The sequence below is a fragment of the Megalobrama amblycephala genome, linkage group LG14, assembly GCF_018812025.1.
Source record: "Megalobrama amblycephala isolate DHTTF-2021 linkage group LG14, ASM1881202v1, whole genome shotgun sequence".
In the NCBI taxonomy this organism is placed as follows: domain Eukaryota; kingdom Metazoa; phylum Chordata; class Actinopteri; order Cypriniformes; family Xenocyprididae; genus Megalobrama; species Megalobrama amblycephala.
The window spans coordinates 13,122,621-13,137,117 of NC_063057.1; the positions used below are offsets into that span (position 1 = coordinate 13,122,621).

Consider the following 14,497-nt stretch of genomic DNA (forward strand, 5'->3'; position numbering starts at 1 on the left):
ACTTTATTGGCATTGCGTAATTATGCTGTTTTCAGAATAAGTTATACATTCTTATACGTTTAGTATTTTATGTTTCTTTTCAAACAGTGTTAAGTAGTTCTTTCACTGGATATTCAATATGTATCTACAAGTGTCCTCAGCTCCAAGCTTGTTTGAACTTCTCACGGATACTAAGTGTCATGTTTGTTTCTGAAGACAGTGAGCATATGGGGTTTGTTTAAATAGGCCGCCAAGGGATAAGAAAGAAAATAAAACTGAACCACCATCACAAGTCATCTGGGAATGGTTTTGGGCAAGCTGTTGTCATGACAATGTTTATATGAAGCAGGCCTAATGGATCATTGGGCCCAGGAGACAGAGCGTATGAGTTATTGGTACAGCAAATCTCTTCTTGATTTTAATTTTGGAAAACGCAGGCCGTAAAGGAAGAAGCTGTGGTTGGAAGCCATTTCCCAGCGTGTTAATACGGATGCGAATATGGGTTCATTAGTATTGCCGTTTATGGTCATTGGGTGCATTAACACAATGTCACTTGAGAGGGATAGTTCATCCAAATATGTAAATTCTGTCATATTTTAGTCAACCTGATGATGCTCCAATTGCTCCAAGCTTTCATACTGAGAGAGATTTACATTCATCAGGGAGCCGCTTTCAAAATGCGGGGTATTGAAATCGCGTTTGAATGCGCGCTCGCGTTTACTTTCACTTTCACGATCGCGCGTAACTCTGTAAATACGGAGCGGCGGCGACCGTTATCCAACTGAATTAAATGTTTTTTTATTTAAATACAAAGCAAAACGACAGTGGAGGCGTAATGTAAACGAAGCGGTGGCATATTCTTTCCTAATCATCCTAACACTGTGTCATGGCAACATCACGAGACTACTTTTCGCCTCGAGGAGAAATCTCGTCACATATTAGTCTCGCGAGATCGTGACACGAGATCTCGTCACACCCCTAGTGACTGGGATTGTTGAGTGCCGAAAAAATGTTCATGTACACCACCGTTCAAAACTTGGGCTCAGTCTCTTCTGCTCACCAAGGCTGCATTTATTTGATCTGAAAATTATAGTAAAACGGTAATAGTGTGAAATATTATTACAATCTAAAGTAACTGCTTTTGTATTTTAAAAGATTTTTTCAGCATCATTAGTCCAATCTTCGGCGTCACATGACCCTTCAGAAATCATTCTAATATGCTGATTTGATGCTCAAGAAACATTTCTTATTATTATCAATGTCAAAAACATTGTGCTGCTTAATATTTTTGTGAAAAACCCTAGGGTTCTTTGATGAATAGAAATTTCAAAAGAACAAAATTGATTAGATTTATATTCTATTTATTAATAAAAATGTTAACATTATAAATTTATATTTACTGTCACTTTTGATCAGTTTAATGAATCTTTGCTTAATAAAAGTACTACTTTCTTTTTAAAAATATTGAAAATCGAAGCTGTTCCTCACTCAAAGCTATCATATGGCTTCAGAGGGCATGGAATATAGAACATTAATCATTTGGACCACTTTTATTAAACTTTTTTTTCTATTATGGAGCTTGACAGCCTAAGTATTCACTTTCATTGAATGAAAAAGAGCAGCACGAACATTTTTCTAAATGTCTCTTTTTATCTTTCACTTAAAAAAAAAAAAAAAAAGACAATTCTGCAGGTTTCTAATGACACGCGGGTGAGTAAATGATGACAGTTTTCATTTTGGTTGAACTGAATGTGTATGTGTGCATTTTTAGGTTAAATCTTGATCCTGAGCGCACTTGCACCGATGACAGGCTTTGGGAAGCACTTGAAATCGCCCAGTTAAAGAACATGGTGAAAGCACTCCCAGGAGGATTGGGTAAGAATGATCCTCTTCAACTATTCAACCCTTATCAGAATTGGTTGACATAATAATGTCAGTCACCCTGACTGTAAATTCATCAAAATGAAAAGCTGGAGTCTCCTGACCTTTTTATCATGACCTGAATCATTTAGTTTTATCCAGTGAAAAGTGATATTTTGTAAATCTGAACAGCTGTAAAGCATCATATGTCTTCCCCCAGATGCTGTGGTAACAGAAGGAGGGGAGAACTTCAGTGTGGGACAGAGACAGCTTTTCTGTCTTGCCCGGGCCTTTGTTCGCAAAAGCAGCATCCTAATTATGGACGAGGCAACAGCTTCTATAGACATGGCCACGGTACAACCTACTTCCCATTTCTGCCACATAAGAAAAAAAAAATCATGCTTTAGTGAATCATAATTAAGTCTGTGAGATACTAAATCATAATTATGAGACAAGTCATAATTATGACAAAACATCAGTCACGAGTTATGAGATATTAAATCACAATTATGAGATAAAAAGTCATAATTATGATATAAAAAGTAAAAATTATTACTTGAAATTATGAGATAAAAAGTCATGTTATGAAATGATTATGAGATGGGACATTAAATGAAATATTTTCATACGTTATGAAATAACATGAAATTATGTTATGTCACCTGTTATGGCAAAATTATGAGAAATTCTTTAATTTTTATGTCATAATTATTCCTTTTATTTCATAATTTAAACTTTTATGTTAATTTGTTTACCTTGTAATTATGATTTACCAAGAATTTTTTTTTCTTAGAAAATAGGCTTCCATATACATCCATTATATTTCAGTTCTAACTTGGATTTATAAAAAAAAAAAAACAATATTTACTTCCATAATATGACATATTTTAGAGTGAAACAGGATTTTATTTCACTCATTATATATTATATATTTCACTCATTATATTCATTATATATTTTTGGTACTAAAAATTATTTTGTGGCAAATTCAACAGGAAAATATTCTTCAGAAAGTGGTAATGACTGCGTTTGCTGATCGGACGGTTGTCACAATAGCGGTAAGTTACACTATATCGACCCTATATATATATATATATATATATATTTGTTTTGCTGGTCTATATGAAAATACAGGCAAAGAAATATTCAAAACAATACAGAAATACATCTTTAGATAAGGACTTTTAATGCTTGCCAGGCTATGACATCTTCACTCTTTTCTCTGTTCTCATCTTTCTCCACCACTTCTGACAGCTAAAAATCAGTTTACTATCAGTCTCTTGCTATTAACACATTGGCTCATAAGTATAAGCCTGCGGCCACTGTAATCTGATGTTTGTACTTTAAACATTCAGAGCCATAGAAAAATGTTTTTTCTGCCTCGGTTTGTGTCACTTATAATGCATCCAGTAAAAAAAAAAAAAACAATGTGTTTTTAAAGTGCCACAGAACAACATTAAGCTCTGGATAAATGCATGATCTCTATCTGCTGCTGTGTTTGCTGCGCTTTCCACACATTTTCTTCTCCTCACCCTCATCCCCTTTTCCCCTCTCTTTCTTCTCCTTCTTTGTCCACCCATCTCTCTTCCTCTGACACAGCACCTGGTTTCCTCCATCTTGGAGGCGGAGCAGGTGCTGGTGTTTTCCTCTGGGATTCTGGTAGAGTGCGACAGCGCTCCTAACCTCTTGGCGCAGGAGGACAGCCTCTTCAGCATCTTAGTCCGGACGCACAAGTAACCGTGCTTTGGCTCCGCCCCAGGCACCTACGCCTGGTACATTGGTTGGTAACCAAGAGCTTCCTATATGTGGGCGCCCTATTAGATCATCTTAGCTCACAGCCACTAACCCTATTCTAAAGCAGGTTGACTATGTCACATCACAACAGCATTCATGTTTCCATGTCTTATATTTTGAATTTCATCATAGTCATGTTTCTTATCATGTGATTCCCTGTTTCCTCATCTGATCTTGTCATGTGTTCCTTTGCTTCATTTGTCATGTTCTGATTGGTTCCTTTACCTCACGTCTTGTTTCCAATAGGCTTGTTCGACTTCATGCGGCACTGCAAAGATTGGCTGCCGCCTGACAAAAGCAGTGCATTCTGGATAGAAAATTTGTCCGACTTTGATCGGCGCTACAGCCGCCTTACAATCACATGTGCAATCAAAGTACTGTCAGAGCAAACCGAGACCAGCTGCCTAGGTCAGGCGCTGCAGTTGCTCAAAATCGTCTGCGAAAGTCTTGATGACGACACACTTTATTCTCATTAGTCAGATTCTGTGATGACAAGGACAACGTGTATTGCGTGTTTTTTCTTTGACAAGTTCCTTGATTTTGAATATATGATATTCAAAACATGGGAATTTCAATCGCATCCACTTCTTCGGCTACAATCAACGCAAAAATCAAGTGGTCTGCCATGAATGACGTTGGTTCAGCACACTACGGAAAGCACAAAGTGTCTGACCTGACGGCTGTCTCTGTTCTCCTGCCCCGCCTGCGATGGCAGGCTAATGTAGTTCATCTCGAACAAGCCTATAGTCTGTTGTCTAGCTTTCTGTACTATCAAGTCCCCTAAAGTAGACGTAGCAATGCTACTGCTTGGTACTTAATGTTACAGGAAGCTAGACAACAGACTTTGGAAACAAGATGGCTATACAGTGGTGTGAATAAGTGTTTGCCCCCTCCATGATTTTTTATTTTTTGCATGTTTGTCACACTTTAATGTTTCAGATCATCAAACAAATTTAAATATTAATCAAAGATAACACAAGTAAACACAACATGCAGTTTTTAAATGAAGGTTTTTATTATGAAGGGAAAGCAAAATCCAAACCCACATGGCCCTGTGTGAAAAAGTGCTTGCCCCCTAAACCTAATAACTGGTTGGGCCACCCTTAGCAGCAACCACTGCAATCAAGCATTTGCGATAACTTGCAACAAGTCTGTTACAGCGCTGTGGAGGAATTTTGGCCCACTCATCTTTGCAGAATTGTTGTAATTCAGCCACACTGGAGGGTTTTCGAATATGAACCGCCTTTTTAAGGTCTTGCCACAGCATCTCAATAGGATTGAGGTCAGGACTTTGACTAGGCCACTCCAAAGTCTTCATTTTGTTCTTCTTCAGTCATTCAGAGGTGGACTTGCTGGTGTGTTTTGGATCATTGTCCTGCTGCAGAACCCAAGTTCGCTTCAGCTTGAGGTCACGAACAGATGGCTGGACATTGTCCGTCAGGATTTTTTGGTAGACAGCAAAATTCATGGTTCCATTTATCACAGCAAGTCATCCAGGTCCAGAAGCAGCAAAACAGCCCCAGACCATCACACTACCACCACCATATTTTACTGTTGGTATGATGTTCTGAAATGCTGTGTTACTTTTACGCCAGATGTAATGGGACACACACCTTCCAAAATGTTCAACTTTTGTCTCGTCAGTCCACAGAGTATTTTCCCAAAAGTCTTGGGGATCATCAAGATGTTTTCTGGCAAAAAAGAGCCTTTATGTTCTTTTTGCTCAGCAGCGGTTTTCGTCTTGGAACTCTGCCATGCAGGCCATTTTTGCCCAGTCTCTTTCTTATGGTGGAGTCATGAACACTGACCTTAACTGAGGCAAGTGAGGCCTGCAGTTCTTTGGATGTTGTTGTGGGGTCTTTTGTGACCTCTTGGATGAGTCGTCACTGCGCTCTTGGGGTAATTTTGGTCAACCGGCCACTCCTGGGAAGGTTTACCACTGTTCCATGTTTTCGTCATTTGTGGATAATGGCTCTCACTGTGGTTCGCTGGAGTCCCAAAGCTTTAGAAATGGCTTTACAACCTTTTCCAGACTGATAGATCTCAATTACTTTCTTTCTCATTTGTTCCTGAATTTCTTTGGATCTCAACATGATGTGTAGCTTTTGAGGATCTTTTGGTCTACTTCACTTTGTCAGGCAGGTCCTATTTAAGTGATTTCTTGATTGCGAACAGGTGTGGCAGTAATCAGGCCTGGGTGTGGCTAGAGAAACTGAACTCAGGTGTGATAAACCACAGTTAAGTTATGTTTTAACAGGGGGGCAAGCACTTTTTCACACAGGGCCATGTGGGTTTGGATTTTGTTTTCCCTTCATAATAAAAACTTTCTTTTAAAAACTGCATGTTGTGTTTATTTGTGTTATCTTTGATTAATATTTTAATTTGTTTGATGATCTGAAACATTAAAGTGTGACAAACATGCAAAAAAATAAAAAATCAGGAGGGGGGCAAACACTTTTTCACACCACTGTATATACATGGGCTGCGTCTGAAATCGCATACTCTTATGGAGTAGGCACTTATCAGAAAATGACACATGAAGTAAAAGAAGCACATGACAAGATCACATGAGGGAACAGGGAATCACATGACATGAAACACATCTATGATAAATTTCAAAATAAAACATATTGAAAACATGAACGTGAAATAAAACCTAAAAAAGATGTGACAGACTAGCATTTGACGAGTATTTCTTTTAACATGAAGGTTAAATTTAAGAAAGTATATGAAAGTGTATATTACTTTTTAAATAATATATTAGGTGTTTTAACTGGTTGCCATTTATCCTTTACAATTTTTAATAAGCTTTTAGCTTTTTTGCTGTTCACTTACACAGTCCTGTGTCATGAAAAATGTATTTTTAAAAGTCTGAATAGAGACAATATGACATAAAATGCTCTTACCTGAGAGATATCAATGAAAAAGTTATCCTAAGAAAACACACTCTGGCTTTGGTAACAGCAGGGTCTGTTAAAAAAAAAAAAAAAAAAGTTGGGATGCTTTTTTAACTAACAATCACAATTGAACAGATGAAATTGCTTACAGCAGCTTTAATACGAGGAGTGACACAGGGGAAAATGTAAGAAATATTGTCACGAAATTGGACAAATGTTGTTTAAAAAATTTTTGGTGTAGCAATTGATTAATCTTATTTGACGGATCAGTTTATCTGAAACTAAAACTATTAAAACATTTTGTTAATTGAAATAAAACTATATGAAATAAAAAAAATAAAACTTATGAAATATAAAATATAAATATTAGATGAAAAACTTGAACTAAATAAGCTGAAGTACTAAAAATTACTAAAATTTAAATAAAACTACATGTAATTAAAGAACTAATAAAAATGACAAAATTACAGAAACCTGCAATGATTTGAGCAACAAAAGGGGAAAGTTAAATGTAATCTCAACAGCTAAGGTTTTGTTTTAATCGAAATACATTTGCACACATCTGCTTGATTGTGCCTGTTTTCCACAGCATCGTGTCCACACTATCCTGACTGCTGATCTAGTCATTGTGATGAAAAGGGGAAGCATCATGGAGTATGGAAAACCAGAGATTCTCATGGAACAAGAGGACGGCTTGTTTGCATCCATTGTCAAAGCAGACATGTAGAGTCACTCATCTCTATCACCACATCAGTTTATACCACTTTTGGCCTTATAAAAAAAATTACAGCCATTTTTGCCAATGCGTTGGCACAGGCATCAGAAAGGACTCAACTACACACGGACTCTGAGCTGTTATGTTTCATATGAACCCTAAACTCAGTATTAGACTCTTTTTTAGCATTTTGTTACCTTACCGCTCTTTTCCTAAAGTAATGATTTGTGTACTCTGAAATGCATAAGCAATAAGTATCTACTGTGTTTTGACTAGTACAAACACTGTACAGAGCATGTCTGTCCTGTTGAGGCCTGACGCTCTCGTCTGTCTGTCTGAAGTGCATTGCTGATACAGATTTAAGGGAGGGAGGACAAATATAGCTGGCTCCCCAAAGCCTGCACCCTGCACTCTTGCGAGCCCTCACTTTCTGGGGAGTCCTGCAATGTCCACCACATCAACCCTAATGTGTTATTCGCACCCTACAAAACTGATTGTATTTTATACTTTCTACTGTATTCCTCTTATGCAAATTACTTAACCAAAAGCTTATTTTCATTCTTTTTCTTTTTTGTGATAATGTTGTATCAGTCTTTGTTCAGGAATTTTCCATTTTAAACATTTGCTCCTTATCCAAATGAATAAGAGGGTGAATTTCATTAAAACTTTTGTCAATGTCATTTTTCACTTTGAAATGAAATAACTAATGTCCATGATTTGGACATTTTTCTTATGAGGCTCACCCTATAACCCAATTTAAAAAACACTCAAACACATTGTAGTTTTAAGAAAATAGGCCAAGACTTTTTTTAAGTACACTACAGTTAAATATCATTTCAAACCATGTGATTTATCTCTCCTATGACGTTTTATTATTGGGATGTCAAAATGAGTCTGCAGTCTCTGCAATATATTGTACATAACCTCGTTTGTTTCTCTCATCTTCCTTTAATGGAGTGCCAGTCTCTACCCGCACATCACTTTTACCTTTTAACCTTCAGCTTTCTTTATTTGAACGTTCTGCTTTCTGGAAGTCACAGCCAAAGATGATCTAAACAATATTTTGCAAGTGATTCTTTGTCCCTGCAGTAAAATGATGCATTGCTGTGTTTGGTGTAACCACTGTGGGAAATCTTTCAGTTCATTGGACACTTACTGTCAGGGTCAGTGATTTGATGAATGTTTGCAGTGAGCTGTGATGTCACACTTGAGCACTGATATTCCAGTAACTTGTGAATCCAACCATTGCGTAAAACGGCAGTCGACACGCGTTACACACTCCGGCGATGTGTAAACACGACGTCAAACTTCACTGCGAGCCAACAGCAGCACATTTCAGCCTGTCATATCAAAAACACTCTAAGTTTATTGCAATTACTGCTAATTTGAGGTATTTGCATGCTAGTCATGATGGACTGTTTTAAATGTACATATGTAATTAAAATAGCATTTGTACCATAAGCATTTAACTGCATTATACTGTGCCTAATTTTTTTTTTTTTTTTACACATGAAATGAAAATAAAAATTGCTTTGTGTGTTTACTTATAGCTTTTGAGTGCCATTGCATACTTTTAAGCAAAACTATTATTAAACAGAAAACTACTAGCAAAAATTTTAAAAGGAACATTAAAAAATTATCTAACATGTATGGTGCTCAGCTCTACAGAACAACGAATAGCCTGTTAATGCCACAGCAACAGATGGTCATACTGGGTGAAAAGCCTACACGAAAGTAATGCATTAATTTATTATTATTATTAAACTAATGAGATCCCTCACATAAATATCTCGAGTTACAGCTCACTCAGTTCCTTAGGAGAAAATAGTTTGCTACACAGCGCCCCCTTCTGCTCACATTTTCGCTAATTCATAGAACTTTCCATTTTGATGCCTCCCAAATGCCCCATTTCTATTAATAAAGCAGCTATATATTTTCATAAACCCATTTATACTGTGTGAGAAACATATTAAGTGTGAAATGATAAAGATAACATTTAAATAATTGCCTTTTGAATTGTGAAAACGCACTGAAAACTATCTGCATAATATTTACTTTGTATTAAGTAGTCGGCGTATCTTTTATCCTATTATTAGGATCATGTTAGATGTTTAAACTTCAAGAGAAACATTTTTAATTCAGATTTTTTTTAGCACTTTTTTACAATAAATATTATTCCAGATAGGTTTTACTAGTGAGCAGCTAAAAACAAGTGGAAAAACTTCATAGAATAGATACACAGATCCAAACTCTTAAAAAGATGCATGTCTCATAGAAGAAAAGATTATTATTATTATCATTATTTGCACAAACTATATGCACATTTGTTTATTATTATTATCATTAGGCTATTTCTTACTGGTAAAAACTAAAAGAAACATTTAAGTTTAATCTGATGATTTTTGACATGTCTCCAGAAAGCAGAAAAAAAATTGAATTTCGGTAAATGTGTGGGGGAATAGTTAACCCTAAAATAAAAGTTAAAGCTAATTTTATATATATAATTTATTTATTTTTTTAAGTACAATATAAAATAAAATAAAAATTAGCATTTACTCTCTAGCCCCCTCTTGCGGCCCTCAATGAGTCTCCGGACCCCAGTTTGAAAAAGCTTGCGTTATTACAATAACATCACATTGCAGTGCACTGTAGATACACACATTCAAATTGTACAAAATTTTACATATTTTTAAAATGTCCTGGCCTGCAAGTATTTTGTGACTGGCTTATAGCTTATTTGTTCATATTTTATAGCCTGTATACTGTAGACTATATGAACGCCATTTTACTTCATTTTGTATGATTTAGTATATTCATTTTTTTAAAAGTCTATAAAATAAGGGTGTATATAAATAATGCAGTCTTTTAAAGTAGTTTTAAAAGCCTCTCGTCTGCAGAGCTGGAGGCAGCAGGACATCATGTACCGCCCATGTGCGTCAAGTCCTGTAGAGCGCTGCACAATCATCATAAAGATACTTTTTGAAGCCTTTTAGCGGTACATGGAGTGTGTTCTGCTCGTTATGAATGTTTATTGTATGAACTCACACAAGAACACAGATTAAGGTCTGATTGATGTAAAACAACTTTCTTTGCTTTAGTTTATGCTACTTTAATAGAGTTAGAGTGCAGGATGGTGATTAAACTGGAGCTGCGCGTTTGACAGTCGTTGGAGAGGCTTTATTCCTGACCGTCTGCAGTGACATGCCCAAATAATGTTGCCGCGTAAAAGCATCATTCCTGAAGAGTTCGCGCTACCCGCGCTCGTGTCACGGATTCCCCGCAAACCCGTGTTCAGGGACCGCGTGAACAAAGCGCGCTTCATCGCCAAGAGCGGCGCGTGCAACCTGGCGCACAAGAACATCCGCGAGCAGGGCAGATTCCTGCAGGACGTGTTCACTACTTTGGTGGATCTCAAATGGCGTTTTACCCTGGTCATTTTCACTATGACGTTTCTGTGCAGCTGGCTGCTGTTCGCTATGGGCTGGTGGCTGGTGGCGTTTGCGCACGGGGATCTGGACCCAAACCGTAAACCTGTCGTTGAGAAATGCGTCACTAATGTCAAGTAAGTGTGGTCAAGTCATTTTGGTCAGTGGCAAAATGTTAAGTAACAGACATCAGAAGAGTCTGTTTGTGCAGATGAGACTAATAATGTTCCAAACATGTCTACCCTCTATCAAAACTCTTACAGATTTATCATGGCAAACTAATGACTGATATTAGATTTATTGTAAATTAATTCCAGTAAATGTTGTAAGTTTAGTCATTTCAGCTGCATAGTACAGCATAAAACAGATCTTGTTGAAAAGGAAATATGAAAAAAAGAATATAGACTAAGAACTTATTCTTCATTTTTGCATTCATGTAAATGTTATTACATTTATACATTTAAAAATATTTATAAAATAATTATATAAATATATAAAACGAAGGTAATATTTCAAGGCATAAATATTTATTTAAAAATATTATTGATTTATTTTAAAAAATGTTAAACTGAGATACATCTGTTATAGTGCTGTCAAACAATTAATCGCGATTAATCACATCAAAAATAAAAGTTTGTGTTTACATAATATATGTGTGTGTACTCTGTGAATATTTATTATGTATATGCAAATATTTAACAAAAAAATAAATAAATATATATATATATATATATATATATATATATATATATATATATATATATATATATATATACACACACACACATATATAACAAGTAATATACGAGGCTAAAAATAGTTACTATTATACTAGTGTAAAGTTTAGACACACCTAGTCATTCTTTATTATTTCTTTTTTCCACACTTCAAATTATTAAAATTATGTAGTGATAAAAATACGAATTAATTTATATATATATATATATATATATATATATATATATATATATATATATATATATATATATATATATAAAATTATTAAAATTAGAAGGAAAAAATATAAATTGACAATTGACGTGTGTTTTGTTGTATAGAAATAAGTACTTTTTAAAATTTGGATGATGTACTATTAGGGAAAAATTACTAAGTTGTTTTGGATAGAAACTTATTTCATTAATTTTAGAAGCCTAAAACTGTTTGGTGACTTCTCTTCATCTTTTCCAGCTCTTTCACCTCTGCCTTCCTGTTCTCCATTGAGGTGCAGGTGACAATAGGTTTCGGGGGGCGTATGATAACAGAGCAGTGTCCCGCAGCCATCACAGTGCTCATATTACAGAACATCATCGGCCTAATAATTAATGCCGTCATGCTCGGCTGCATCTTCATGAAGACCGCCCAGTCCCACCGGCGCGCTGAGACCCTCATCTTCAGCCGGCATGCCGTCATCGCTGTACGTAACAACCGCCTGTGCTTCATGATCCGGGTGGGCGACCTGCGCAAAAGCATGATCATCAATGCCGCCGTGCGCCTCCAAGTGGTCAGAAAGACCACCACCCCAGAGGGCGAGGTCATACCCATCCATCAGATAGACGTCCAGACAGAGAGCGCGGTGGCCGGCAACAGCATCTTCCTGTTGGCACCTCTGATCATATGTCACGTCATCGATAAGGACAGCCCTCTGTACGATCTGTCAGCAATGGAGCTGCAGTGTAGCGATCTGGAGGTCATCGTTATCCTGGAAGGAGTGGTGGAAACCACAGGCATCACCACTCAGGCTCGCACCTCGTACGTGACCGAGGAGATCCAGTGGGGCCACCGCTTTGTGCCTATAGTGACCGAGGAAGAGGGCGTGTACTCGGTGGACTACTCAAAGTTTGGGAACACGGTCAAAGTGGCCACGCCACGGTGCAGCGCCCGCGAGCTGGACGAGAAGCCCTCCATCCTGATCCAGACGCTCCAGAAGAGCGAGCTGTCGCACCAGAACTCTTTGCGCAAGAGGAACTCCATGCGGAGGAACAACTCCATGCGCAAGGTTAACTCCATGCGGCGCAATAATTCAGCCCTCGCCGTACCCAAAGTGCAGTTCCTCACCCCTGAGGGTGGTCCAAATCTAGCTGTCACATGACAAATGGCCTGGTTAGCACTTTTCATCTGTCTTTCTTTAAGTTCTTGTCATGCTCTTTTCAATGTTCTCTTCTGTTCCTTGATTATTCTTATATATGATGGTGCAACGTGAGACATTGAGACATTTATGACATTATAATGGATGGTCTATAAGTGTTTATCTTCAAATAATAGTAATAATAAGTAATTTCAAAATAAATAGGCATATTAAGTAAATGATCACTATATGACTCAGTGCTTAAATGCAAAATGGACAATATGGTTCACACTTAATAGTTTAGAGTTTCTCATTTGTTCTGTAATAAATGATATATGTGCTCAATAAAGCATCTGGTTTCCTCTCTGTGATTTTTTATTTCAATTAACTCTACTCACTTAAAGGGTTAGTTCACCCAAAAATGAAAATTACCCCATGATTTACTCACCATCAAGCCATCCTAGGTGTATATGACGTTCTTCTTTCAGACGAATATAATCAGAGTTATATTAAATAATGTCCAGGGTAATCCATGCTTTATAATGGGAGTGGATTGCATCTTACATCACAAGCAATTAACGCCACTCTCTCGTGAACGCGTGTACGAAAGCAGAAGTTAGAGATTACAGTTTATAAAGTTTTAAATATGGATATTTTTCTTACACAAACTCATCACTTCACTTCAGAAGGCCTTTATTAACTCCCGGAGCCGTGTGGTCTTCTTTTATAATGGATGAGTGCATTTTGTCTTTAGAATTTGGGCCACCATCCACTCCCATTATAAAGCATGGATTACCCTGGACATTATTTAATATAACCCTGTTTATATTCGTCTGAAAGAAGAACGTCATATACACCTAGGATGGCTCCAGGGTGAGTAAATCATGGGGTAATTTTCATTTTTGGGTGAACTATCCCTTTAAAGGGTTAGTTCACCCAAAAATGAAATTTCTGTCATTAAGTACTCACCCTCATGTCGTTCCAAACCCGCAAGACCTTCGTTCATCTTCGGGAAAGTAGTAAAAACGTTGTTAAAACAGTCAACGTGACTACAGTGGTTCAGCCTTAATGTTATGAAGGGACGAGAATACTTTTTGTGCGCAAAAACAAAACAAAAATAACGACTTTATTCAACAAATTCGTCTCTCCTCTGTCAGTCTTGTACACTGTTTACACTGCAGCACTTCCAGGTTCTGTCAGAACGCCGGCTCAGTATTGGCAGACGCTGTTCACGTGATCAACACGCCGAATGTGTGTGATGCTGACGCAGGAGCCAGCCAATAACGAGTTGATGTTCAGACTTAAACATGGAAGCACTCAGAGCCTTTAGCACTGAACTGCTTTCACTGTGTCAACTCCGTATGAGACTGAATAAACATCACGAGCAATACAGTGTAATAGTTCGCAATATGTTAATATAAAAATAAATATTATTATAGTAAATCCATTTCTGTAATTCCAGGTTGCTATGGTGGCGCAGGTTGTTTAAACATTTAACTCGTGGCCATGAGAAATAGATTAAAGCGGAACTCAGTAAGATTTGCGAAGCTCCCCCTACAGTTTCCTTCAGTGAATCACACTGTCGTAAATACTCCAAGCGCAGCTCTGGACTTCAACGACTACAACGCTCACCAGCGCAGTAGTTTTGCAAATACAGTACAAGAAAGAGGAGGTGGGTAATTTGCAAATACAGTACACTCGATGGAGGTGGGTAATTTTCGAAATTGTCTTATAAAGTCATAATATATACATTGTTTTTGAA

The 14,497-nt window shown here is 37.1% G+C and overlaps 2 protein-coding genes and 1 long non-coding RNA gene across 10 annotated transcripts in view; 2 read left to right on the top strand and 1 right to left on the bottom strand.

The window, feature by feature from the left end:
- The window catches only part of abcc9 (ATP-binding cassette, sub-family C (CFTR/MRP), member 9), a 40,448-nt gene extending 32,523 nt beyond the window's left edge, over positions 1-7,925 (top strand). For 5 of the 7 annotated variants that reach the window (XM_048157349.1, XM_048157346.1, XM_048157345.1 and 2 more), the window contains 5 exons: positions 1,751-1,854; positions 2,060-2,193; positions 2,835-2,897; positions 3,439-3,619; positions 7,120-7,257. In XM_048157349.1, the coding sequence (XP_048013306.1) occupies positions 1,751-1,854; positions 2,060-2,193; positions 2,835-2,897; positions 3,439-3,576 (439 nt within the window). In that variant the 3' untranslated portion in view covers positions 3,577-3,619; positions 7,120-7,257. Of the gene's footprint in view, positions 1-1,750; positions 1,855-2,059; positions 2,194-2,834; positions 2,898-3,438; positions 3,620-7,119 lie in introns of all 7 variants that reach the window. The other 2 variants (XM_048157350.1, XM_048157344.1) reach the window with 1 other exon arrangement.
- Positions 1-14,497, bottom strand: part of LOC125246409 — a 35,516-nt gene that overhangs the window by 19,215 nt on the left and 1,804 nt on the right. The window contains exons 1-2 of one of the 2 annotated variants that reach the window (XR_007179849.1): positions 13,705-13,764; positions 6,540-6,603 (exon numbers count right to left, since the gene is read on the bottom strand). This is a non-coding gene — a long non-coding RNA (uncharacterized LOC125246409). Of the gene's footprint in view, positions 1-6,539; positions 6,604-13,704; positions 13,765-14,497 lie in introns of those variants that run through there. The other variant, XR_007179848.1, reaches the window with a different exon arrangement.
- kcnj8 (potassium inwardly rectifying channel subfamily J member 8) lies at positions 10,106-13,119 on the top strand. Its single transcript, XM_048157352.1, has 2 exons — positions 10,106-10,807; positions 11,859-13,119. The coding sequence occupies exons 1-2, from the start codon at positions 10,458-10,460 to the stop codon at positions 12,757-12,759; spliced, it is 1,251 nt and encodes a 416-aa protein (XP_048013309.1). The 5' UTR covers positions 10,106-10,457; the 3' UTR covers positions 12,760-13,119.

What these genes read in the sequence shown, in the direction of transcription:
- kcnj8 (XM_048157352.1), top strand. Translation starts at nt 10,458, where the DNA reads ATGTTGCCGCGTAAAAGCATCATTCCTGAAGAGTTCGCGCTACCCGCG. An exon ending in AAATGCGTCACTAATGTCAA is followed by an intron (nt 10,808 to 11,858) that starts GTAAGTGTGGTC and finishes CATCTTTTCCAG; the next exon opens with CTCTTTCACCTCTGCCTTCC.